The sequence below is a fragment of the Mastomys coucha genome, unplaced genomic scaffold, assembly GCF_008632895.1.
Source record: "Mastomys coucha isolate ucsf_1 unplaced genomic scaffold, UCSF_Mcou_1 pScaffold21, whole genome shotgun sequence".
In the NCBI taxonomy this organism is placed as follows: Eukaryota; Metazoa; Chordata; class Mammalia; order Rodentia; family Muridae; genus Mastomys; species Mastomys coucha.
This window is the reverse complement of record NW_022196904.1, coordinates 94,043,930-94,056,009: the sequence shown is the minus strand read 5'-3', so window position 1 is coordinate 94,056,009 and position 12,080 is coordinate 94,043,930. Positions and strand designations below refer to the sequence as shown.

The 12,080-nt window shown below is 38.8% G+C and overlaps 1 protein-coding gene across 1 annotated transcript; it reads left to right on the top strand.

The window, feature by feature from the left end:
• The first annotated feature begins 3,157 nt into the window (after positions 1-3,157).
• On the top strand, positions 3,158-4,163 carry LOC116100783 (olfactory receptor 52K1-like). Its single transcript, XM_031384515.1, has one exon. The coding sequence runs from the start codon at positions 3,187-3,189 to the stop codon at positions 4,138-4,140; it is 954 nt and encodes a 317-aa protein (XP_031240375.1). The 5' UTR covers positions 3,158-3,186; the 3' UTR covers positions 4,141-4,163.
• The last annotated feature ends 7,917 nt before the right edge of the window (positions 4,164-12,080 follow it).

Here is a 12,080-nt window from a genome sequence, read left to right as displayed (position 1 = left end):
GGTTGTTAGAAGGCATATGGGGAACAACACCTACAGCACTTGGCTTAGCCTTGGACCCATCACTGCAACATTAGACACAGGACCATTGGCATATTCTCTGGCCAAGTTCTCCCTTGCATCAAAAGCTTCTTCTACACATTGATCTACTCTTCTCATGGTTCTTCCTGACCACCTGGGGGTCTCCTTGGTAATGTTCTGTGCTGCTCCTTCCCATTGCCCTGCTTTCTTCTTTAGCATCTTGGAACAGATTCTTCTAGATCATCACCAGTTTAAGTACTCCCGGTATCCACTACAATAATTCTTTCCTTGTCTCTCGATGCAGGATTTTGGGCTCTTCTTGGCAAGGTACACTGGGATAATGCTGTTCAAAATATTCCCTGCTGGGGCTGTTCTCATGGGACTCAGTAAAAAGAAAAGATATTGTTAGACTTTTGTTTGAAGAGAAGGCAGAAATATTAATTGGTATCTAGATGGTTGAAAATTCATGTTGGATCCCTATAGACAATATCTCAAAAGCATCCTATTAAATACTCTATTCTTGGGGCCTGACTGGTAGCTTAACCTCTTACCCTTCTGTAGGTCAATCAACGCAGTTCTTTGGTGAGTAGTGACTCAGGGTAGAGATACTTATAAAGGCTATACCCACATTTTAATAGTCCTATATAGTCTGGGTAGTCTGATAGTTTATAGTGAAGTAGCATGCTCTTAATGTCATTAAGCAAAAATTAAAAGAACATAGGTAATATTATACATTCTGTTAGAAGCCTAGTCAGACCTCTGTGTAGTGTTTTATGGGACAGACAAGGAAGAAATGAGTATTTGAAAATTCCTCAGCAAAGCACACAATTCAGTCCTGGATTAGGAGGCTTTTGGAGGCCTGATCCTTTTTGATGCCTAGGAGACTAGTCATGGAAAAACATTTATAAAGGCAATTTGGAATTGGGATTTCTCTGGTTCTTTAACCCTTTCCCTCTTTTCTTACTTCCTTGATTTGACTCCTGAAGTACATGGATACAATAGTTATATTTTTTAGTCCGAAGGCTATCAGGTGTAATTATTTCTAACAGTTTTCTGAAGACAGAGGCTTGAAGGTGGACTATTTAGCGGATAACTTGAAGCAGATGCTCAGATAACCAGAGCCACATTTCTCTTGAGCCTCTATTCCCCTCATAGCACCATACCCTTGGAGCGATTAGTTGAATAGTGTGTTACTGGGAAGGGAGAGGGGAGCATGATGGGCAGGAATGGGTTCAGTATTTTTGATCAGGTAACTCCAGTACTGCATCCTGTCTTGAAATTCCCCAAATTTCTTACTTTTAACCAGAGAGCTTCCAGCATATCATTTATTACTTACAGTCCAATTAAAGTGATATTTCAACATTTAACAATTTTTTTTATATTAAATCTCATTCAATTTTCACTATGCCATTGAAGGGCAGATTTTAATATAAGCATTTTACATGTGAGAAAACCTACTTGGAGGTTTGAAAATGCCTAAGTGCTTCTCTTAATGTCAACATAGCTGACATGGCTGAAAAGATGAATTGACTCTAGATGCATTCTGTACCATGACCTTGGGACTCTAGGCCACGCTATATTCCCCATGGTCTAGCCTTCCCAACTGTTATTATCACACAGTCTCCTTGGCAGTTGTGCTTGAAGGAAAGGAAAATAGTTATATGGCATCCATCAGAAGGAGAGGCAAACTCCTTGGCCACTTTAAAACTGTGGTTTATTGAACTACATTCCAAGATGACTTCTGTTTCTTTTATCTAGACACTCACTTTTGTCATCACTGGGGCTGTAAGATCAATGGCTATTCCTTTCACACCTAGCATGTGATTTTTTTCCCCTTACACCCAAGGCTTTCCTGACTATTGTCACTAGGGCATACATATATCATTAGCTAATCTTGGCAGTCAAGTAACATCAGCAAAATTGAGATGCCTTTAAGTGAAAGGTTTCCCCAGATGTTCATATTATAGACAGTTTCAGATGTGTGGTGGGTTAAGGCTTGATGATTACCTGAGGGCAGTACTGATTAAGTCTTTATATTTTTGTATTCCTGTTCTTAACTGTCACATGAGAGGATCATGCTACCTGAGATATTAAGATGTAGAGAGACTCATAATCCCCCAGTCACTGCTCCTTAGTTCTTGTTTCATCTATCTATATTGTTATTCTCTTTTAGTCATGGTCCAAGGGTCCTAGATCTTTCTTGCCCTGTAAGAGCTACTGTGACACAGAGACATCTTGTAGCTTATTGGGTCAGTGGATGTGGGCTGTGATTTTATTCATTTATGTAGACATGTGTGTGACACTGGTTCATTTATTTCTTCCTAGATTTCTGTGACTCTAATAACACAGAATGATGACATTTGTTAGGGAGCATCTTGAGAACACAGATAATGCTACAAATATGCTGTGGTAACATCAGATTAACTTTATACTCCATCCTCAGTAGGCGGGTCCAATACATTCTTTGGCCTTTATGTTACCTATGTGTTCAAGAGCTTCTGTTCACTCCAGGTCACTGAAATGCTTTATGCCAGCACATCACCACCTTTTGGAGAGGAGGATATGGCAGGTGAGGCAGTCAGTCACTGAAATATTGGGTCAGGAAGCAAGTGAATAGGATTAGAATAATATAAGGAAGGGTCTGATTGTCATTGGAGACTCCAGGGGTTACATAGTATTCTCTAATGTTGGCAGCCAAAAAATCCAGAAAAGTGTTACAGCTAAATGAAGACTTTTCAGGTGTTAGCATTTTGGGCAGTTTTAGGTGATTAAGATTTGATGATACCAAGGCCAATGATGATTTGGAATATGAGCTTGACAGGAACGATTTTTAAACTGATAATGCTTGATATGCACTCACAGCTATATAAATTAGCCCAGAACACACATGTTTTGGAACTAAGCTTTGAATCTGGTTTCTGAATTTCTCACTAATGTATTTCCCACTGTCTTATCCTTCTGATCTGAAGATGTTAAGAAATACTGAACAAATTGAAAATTATTTTTGAGCCTTTCTTCAGAACTAACTGTGAGGTAAAAGTGATGTGGTGCTGGTGTTGATATCAGTGAGACTGTACAACCTGAGTTTCTAATAATCTGTACTCATTTGATCTTACATCTTTGCCTTTCTTTACAGTGGCTCTTTGCTCTTTGTGTGGGATAGCAACCATGATTTTTTCTAATAATTCTCATCTCCTTCCACACACTTTCTTCTTGACTGGCATCCCAGGACTGACTGCTGCCCATCTTTGGATATCCCTTCCCTTCTGCTTCATGTTTGTTCTGTCACTAACTGGGAATGCAGTCCTGCTTTCTCTCATCTGGATAGAACAAAGGCTCCACCAGCCCATGTTTTTGTTTCTTGCAATGCTCTCTTTTGTTGACCTGGTCCTTTCTCTCTCCACTCTGCCCAAGATGCTGGCTATTTTCTGGTTTGGTGCCACAGCCATCAGCTCCTATGCCTGTCTGTCCCAAATGTTTCTCATCCATGCATTCTCTGCTATGGAGTCAGGGGTGCTGGTGGCCATGGCCTTGGATCGATTTGTGGCTATCTGCAACCCATTGCATTATGCAAGCATCCTTACCCCTGAAGTTGTCGCCAAGATTGGAGGCCTGGTGGCACTGCGAGGCGTGGGTTTAACCATCTTCTTTCCAAGCCTGGCCTGTCGATTGTCTTACTGTGGTTCACACACAATTGCTTACACTTACTGTGAGCACATGTCAGTGGTGAAGCTGGCCTGTGGGGCTACAACTGTGGACAGTCTCTATGCTTTTGCTGTGGCAATCTTTCTTGGTGTGGGGGATGTGGCCTTTATTGCTTACTCTTATGGACAGATTGTGAAGATAGTGATGCATTTTCCTTCACCAGAGGCACGTGGCAAAGCAGGAAGTACATGCACAGCCCACATCTGTGTCATCCTCTTCTTCTATGGTCCTGGCTTTCTTTCTGTGGTCATGCAGCGCTTTGGGCCATCCACAGCCTCTGCTGCCAAGGTCATCCTTGCCAATCTCTACTTGCTTTTCCCCCCTGCTTTGGACCCCATTGTTTATGGGGTTAAGACCAAACAGATCAGAGAGTGTCTGTTCACAATTATAGGCTCCAAGAAGATTGAACCCACTTGACTGACATTTTTGTCAGCTAGCCCTCAGGGGTCATGATGGCCTTTCTCCATAGATTAGAAGCTCTACTGACCAAGTCATTTGCTTGGTGGGGAGAGAAAGCATCCTGGGATATTGTAAGATGGGAAATCTATTCTGGGTTCTCTGATGTTTGTATATTGGAATATAAGATTAACAGAGGTGTGGAATTTCAGTTCTTCACTAAACAAATATCTTTTGAATATTTTTCTTCTAAGAGTCGATACTTTCTATTGATGATATAGATACATCAGATAGTTAAGAAATAGAATATTAGCTGGGCATGCAGATTCAGGAGGGAAGCTGAGGCAGAAAAATCATGAGTTTGAGGTCAGCCCGATTTGCTTACAAAGAAGTGAAATCTGACCAGGGATACATAGCAAGACCATGTCACACACAAAAAAGGATTTTTACACACTTGACGTTTAGTGAGAGCATCTATAAACTAGATACTTATTCTGGACATTTGAGAAAACGAGGCAGCTCCCACCATGTAACGTGCACACTCAGCCTACACATGGGAACAAAAATACCCTTTCTGCTGGAGAAATTGGGGCTTCAGAGTAGTATCAAATTATAGCAATATCTTGAGTATGAGTTAGTAAGAAAACACTTTAGAGCAGTGGTTCTCAATCTGTGGGTCAAATATCCCTTTCACAGGGGCAGGGTGTGTATGTCTCAGCTTTAGGGAGGTTGAGAACCAGTATTTTAGAATCTTCATACCCCACTTGATTCCAGAATTGCAGATGAAGCCTGGTTTCTTTACTTTATATACTCTTTCAGTTTAATTTTGAGATAGACAATTCTTCCTCTGATACTATATTTTTTAACCCTTGAGAATAATAATAACAATTCTTTATTTTCTCATTTTTGAGTATGAAGAGTAGAGGCTAAAGCATAAAATTTTACTGTCCACAGTAATTTTTCTTGATTCTCGTCCTATTTACTTATTTTCTTTCTTCATTTCTAATCCTCTCACTCATTCCCTTGAAAACTCCTCCCGTTGCCACTCACTTGAATGTATTTGCTGTAAGTTTAACAACATTACATGTCCTTGAAATTCAGTACATAGTACTTCCCTTATGTTATGTATTTTCTTTTTATTTTAGATATTTTCTTTATTTACATGTAAATTTCTCCTTTCCCAGTTTCCCCTCCAAAAAACAAAGAAACAAACAAAAACAACAAAAACAAACCCCTGTTGCCTCCCACTTCCCCATGTCTGCCACCCCGCCCTCTCCCACTTTCTGGCCCTCGAATTCCCCTACACTGGGGCACCAAACCCTCACAGGGCCGAGGTCCTCTCCTCCCATTGCTGATCGAATTTGCAATCCTCTACTATATACATGCTGTCAGAACCATCAGACACCTCCATGTGCAGTCCATGGTTGGTGGTTGAGACCCTGGGAGCTCTGAGGGTACTAGTTATGTATTTGTAAGTGCCCTTTCTGGGATTCTTTAAGTGTTTGGGCTCCCTCCAATCAGAGTTAGCAGACATGCTTGTTCTTAATCTCATTGTTGTTTGTTTGTTTGTTTTGTTTTTTTCCCACCTTTATCTATTTGGAGAATTTTCCAACCACATCTAGTCATTTGTTTTCCACTGCTAGAAATCTTGGTTTATTTCTTCCATCCTTTACTATAGTTTACTAATGTATATGTATTTTTTGAATGAATGAGTTATTTCTGCATCCACAGTAGACACTGATCACATACTTGTTATGGCTCCTGGTATTTGATTAGGAAGCAATAAATGTTCACTCAATAAACAAACAGATCTTTCTTTAATGAACTAATTTAGCAATAGCACATTTTCCAACAGGCATATAAGTATAATATGTGTTTTGGAATAAATGTATGAATAAATAAATTTTTATAACAACAGTGAGTGTTCCGTGTATTTTATTGAAATAAAATAAACCATTATCCTTACCACACCACAAATACTAATGTCTTTCTCATTACATTTGTCTTCTGGTCTTCTCCATTTCCTCTTCCTTTCTCTGATATTATTTTCTTTCATATTATTTTGAGCATCCCTCAGAATTTCAGCATGTTACTGAGATGAAGATGTTAGGGACAGACAGAATAATTTCAAGATTTTCAGGTAGAATCTGTAGGTGAGTGAAGGGTTATCTCCAAGGGATTTAGAAGTCTCTGAGGGCTTTGGATAAACTCCTTTTGAAAAAAGTCTTCTAAATATGTTGGATTAATGAAAATTATTGTTAGTAAAGGCAGGTCTTGGGTGCTAGGCTCTTACAGCATTGCTCTTGAGAATTGTTGAGGTTTGGTCTATTGTTAAATATTGTAATGATAAATTCTATACCCAAAGGTTGAGGCCTACCAGTGAGTTTTTATGTTTATAAGCTTTTGTTGTGCAAACTGTGTTAATTAATTTAAATCTATTGGTTAAATAAAATAGGCAATATCTAATTAATGAAGGGATGAGATGTAAGTGGGCTTGGAGTGACTTAGTTGGAGGATGATAGACCAGAGGGAGAAGGAGGAAGAAGAGGGAGGAGGAAGCCTCCCCTGAAGCATCTATGAGGGGAAAGGAACCATGAACACATGGGCAGGAGAAACAAGTATCTGGGGTACATTACTGGGGAAGCAACCAGTTCTGCAGTTAGAAGAGTAGAATAAGGGTGACCCCATCCCCATTATTGACTGTTGCCAATTTTATATAGAATAGTATAGAATTTAGCATTATAAAACATAACAATAGACCAAATGTCAACAACTCTTATCAGAACTTCAAGTCCCTGAAAAAAGAAATTGAAGAAAATCAGAAGATATTAGAAGATGGAAAGATCTATGTTCATAGATAAGTAGCATTAACATAGTCAAAATGACCATTTTCTTTTAAGCTTCAATTTTTTAAAAAGTTTAGCTATTTTATTTGTTTATATTTCAAATGTTATCCTCTTTCCCTGTTTCTCCTCTGCAAACCCCTTATCCTGTCCCCCTTACCCTGCTTCTATGAGGATGCACCCCAACCCAACCACCTTAGCATTCCTCTACACTGGGTCATCAAGCCTTCACAGGACCAAGGGCCTGCCCTCCCACTGATGCAAGATAAGGCCCCTTTAGCTCCTTCAGTCCTTCCCGTAACTCTTCCACTGGAGTCCCTGTGCTCAGTTCAATGGTTGGCTGTGAGCATCAGCATCTGTATTGGTCAGGATCTGGCAAAACCTCTCAGGAGACAGCTATATCAGGCTCCTGTCAGCAAGCACTTTTTGGCATCCTCAATAGGGTCTGGGTTTGGAGTCTGCATGTGGGATGCATCCCCAGGTGGGGCAGTCTCTGGATTACCTTTCCTTCAGTCTCTATTCCACTCTTTGTCCCTTTATTTCCTTTAGATAAGAGCAATTCTGGGTTAAAATTTTGGAGATGTGTGGGTGGCCCCATCCCTCAACCGGGGGCCATGCCTAACCTCTGGATATGGTTGCTATAGGTTCTTCCTTCCCTTTATGGTGTATTTCAGCTAATGTCATCCCCATGGGGTCCTGGGAGCCTCTCGCTCTCCTCGCATCTGGGACTTTCTGGTTGCTACCCCCAGTTCCCCATCCCCCATTTGCTATACACTTTGCTCAATTTTCTGACCCTCCTCTGTACATCTCCTCCATCTCCTCCTCTACCTGATTCTGCCCCTCTTTACCCCTTTCTGTCTTTCTCCCAAGTCCTTTCTACCCTCTACTTCCCTTGATTATATTGTCCCCACTTCTAAGAAGGACTGAAGCATCTACTCTTTGGTCTTCCTCTTGAGCTTCATGTGGTCTGTGAATTGTTTCATGAGTATTCCATGCTCTTTGCCTACATTTATCAGTGATTATATATCATGTGTGTTCTTTTGTGACTGAGTTACCTCTCTCAGGATGATATTTTCTAGATCCATCCATTTGCCAACAAATTTCCTGAAGTTATTCTTTTTAATAGCTGAGTAGTACTCCATTTTGTAAATGTACAATATTTTCTGTATCTATTCCTCTGTTGTGGGACATCTGGGTTCTTTTCGGCTTCTGGCTATTATAAATAAGGCTACTATGAATGTAGTAGAGTATGTGTCCTTATTACATGTTGGAGCATCTTCTGGGAATATGCCCAGGAGTGATAAAGCTGTGTCCTTAGGTAGTCCTATGTCCAATTTTCTGAGAAACCCAGACTGATTTCCAGAGTGGTTGTACCAGCTTGCAATCCTACCAACAATGGAGGAGTGTTCTTCTTTCTCCACATCTTCACCAGCATCTGTGGTTACCTGAGTTTTTGATCTTAGTTATTCTGACTGGTGTGAGGTGGAATTTCAGGGTTGTTTTGATTTGCATTTCCTCGATGATTAAGGATGTTGAACATTTCTTTAGGTCCTTCTTGGGCATTCGGTATTCCTCACTTGAGAATTCTCTGTTTAGCTGTGTACCCCATTTTTGATAGGGTTATTTGGTTCTCTAGAGTCTAACTTCTTGAGTTCTTTGTATATATTGGATATTACCCCTCTATCGGTTGTAGGATTGGTAAAGATCTTTTCCCTATCTGTTGATTGCTGATTTGTTCTATTGACAGTGTCCTTTGCCTTACAGAAGCTTTGCAATTTTATGAGGTCCCATTTATTGATTCTTGATTTTAGAGCATAAGCCATTGGTATTCTGTTCAGGAAATTTGCCCCTGTGCCCATGTGTTTGAGGCTTTTCCTCACTTTCTTTTCTATTAGACTCAGTGTATCTGGTTTTGTGTGGAGGTCCTTGGTCCATTTGGACTTGAGCTTTGTACAGGGAGATAAGAATGTATCAATTTTCATTCTTCTATATGTTGACCACCAGTTGACTTACCACCATTTGTTGAAAATGCTGTCTTTTTATCCCACTGGATGGTTTTAGCTTCTTTGTCAAAGTTCAAGTGACCATAGGAGTGTGGGTTCATTTCTGGGTCTTCAATTCTATTCCATTGATCTACCTGCCTGTCAATGTATCAATAGTATGTATGCAGTTTTTTATCACAATTGCTCTGTAGTACAGCTTGAGGTCAGGGATGCTGATTCCCCAAGAAGTTCTTTTATTGTTGAGAATAATTTTCTCTATCCTGGGTTCTTTGTTATTCCAAATGAATTTGAGAATTGCTCTTTCTAACTTTATGAAGAATTGAGTTGGAATTTTGATGAGGATTGCATTTAATCTGTAGATTGCTTTAGTCAATCCACAAGCATGGGAGATATTTCCATCTTCTGAGGTCTTCTTTGATTTCTTTCTTCAGAGACTTGAAGTTCTTGTCATACAGATCTTTCACTTGTTTGGTTAGAGTCATACCAAGATACTTTATATTGTTTGTGACTATTGTGAAGAGTGTCATTTCTCTAATTTCTTTCTCAGCCTGTTTATCCTTTGAGTATAGGAAGGCTACTGATTTGTTTGAGTTATTTTTTTTTACCCAGCCACTTTGCTGAAGTTGTCTATCAGGTTTAGGAGTTCTCTGGTTGAGTTTTGGGATCACTTAAGTATACTATCATATGATCTGCAAATTGTGATATTTTGACTTCTTCCTTTCGAATTTGTATCCCTTTGACCTCCTTTTGTTGTCTAATTGCTCTGGGTAGAACTTCAAGTACTACATTGAATAGATAGGGAGAGAGAGGGCAGCCTTCTCTAGTCCCTGATTTTAGTGGGATTGCTTCAATTTTCTCTCCATTTAGTTTGATGTTGGCTACTGGTTTGCTGTATATTGCTTTTACTATGTTTAGGTATGGGCCTTGAATTCCTGATCTTTCCAAGACTTTTATCATGAAGGGGTGTTGAATTTTTTCAAATGCTTTGTCAGCATTTAATGATATGATCATATGTTTTTTTTTTCCTTTGAGTTTGTTTATATACTGGATTACTATCATGGATTTCTGTATAATGAACCATCCCTGTATCTCTGAGATGAAGCCTACTTAATCATGGTGAATGATCGATCATTTTGATGTGTTCTTGGATTCAGTTTGCGAGAATTTTATTGAGTATTTTTGCATTGGTATTTTTAAGGGAAATTGGTCTGCAATTCTCTTTCTTTGTACAGTCTTTGTGTGGTTAGGTATAGAGTAATTGTGGCTTCATAGAGAAAATTGGGTAGTGTTCATTCTGTTTCTATTTTGTGGAATAGTTTGAAGAGTATTGGTATTAGGCTTTCTTTGAAGGTCTGATCGAATTCTGCACTAAACCCATCTGGTCCTGGGCTTTTTTCTGTTGGGAGACTTTTAATGACTGCTGCTATTTCTTTAGGGGATATGGGACTGTTCAGATGGCTTATGTGATCCTGATTTGACTTTGGTATTTGGTATCTGTTTAGAAAATTGTCCATTCCTCCAGATTTTCCAGTTTTGTTGAGTATAGGCTTTTGAAGTAGGATCTGATGATTTTTCAAATTTCCTCAGTTTCTGTTATTATGTCTTCCTTTTCATTTTTGATTTTGTTAATTTGGATACTGTCTCTGTGCCCTCTGGTTAGTCTTAAAGAGGAAACACAAAAATTCCTTAAAGAGCTACAGGAAAACACAAGCAAACAGGTGAAGGAAATGAGCAAAACTATCTAGGATCTAAAAATGGAAATAGAAACAATAAAGAAATCACACAGGAAGACATCCCTGCAGGTTGAAAACCTAGAAAAAATATCAGGAGCCATAGATGCAAGCATCACCAACAGAATGCAAGAGATAGAAGAGAGAGTCTGAGGGGCAGAAGATATCATAGAAAACATTGACACAACAGTCAAAGGAAATGCAAAATGCAAAAAGCTCCTAAAACAAAACATCCAGGAAATCCAGGGCACAATGAGAAGACCAAACCTAAGGATAATAGGTATAGAAGAGAGTGAAGACTCTTAACTTAAAGGGCCAGTAAATATCTTCAACAAAATTATAGAAGGAAACTTCCCTAACCTAAAGAAAAAGATGCCCATAAACATACAAGAAGCCTACAGAACTCCAAATAAACTGGACCAGAAAAGAAATTCCTCCCATCACATAATAGTAAAAACACCAAATGCACTAAACAAAGAAAGAATTTTAAAAGCAGTAAAGGAAAAAGATCAAGTAACATATAAAGGCAGACCTATCAGAATTACACCAGACTTCTCACCAGATACTATGAAAGCTAAAAGATCCTGGGCAGATGTCATACAGACCTGACAAGAACACAAATGCCAGCCAAGGCTACTATATCCAGCAAAACTCTTAATTACCTTAGATGAAGAAAACAAGATATGCCATATCAAAACCTAATTTACACAATATCTATCTACAAATTCAGCCATACAAAGGATAATAGATGGAATACACCAACATAAGGAGCAAAACTACATCCTAGAAGAAGCAAGAAAGTAATCTTTCAACAAACCCACACAAATATAATTCCAGCTCTTACAACAAAAGAAAAGAAATTCCTTTACTTAACAGGAAGTAACAATTACTTTTTCTTAATATCTCTTAATATGAAAATTAATATTGCCAATGTATCCTAATAGATTCAAATTCAAAAGTATGAGGAATTACAAATTTATTGACTATCATCCAGTAGTCTTTCTAATTTGGTAATTGGAGAAATAGGTCCAATATTGTACAATCCATATGCACTTTCTGCTTGTTTGTACTTGAGAATGCCTTGCTGGGTACCACATAATGGTCTTGATGTAATGCTTCTCCTATCTCAGCCTATTAGTAGGATTGTTTATTTGATATTTTTATACTATACTATGGTTTTCAGAACAGCTTACATATTTCAAATGTGTTTATACAGCCAAAAGAAATGTAGACAGTTAACTTGGGAAGTGACTTGTAAGAGAGCAACTAAGAGAGACTGAATGCTTTGTTTGATGTTTATAACTTTTGTATCAAGTCTGAAGAAGAGGACTTTATAAGTCACTCTTTTTCTGAAATGAATGCTTTTCAAAATCATCACAGCCAAT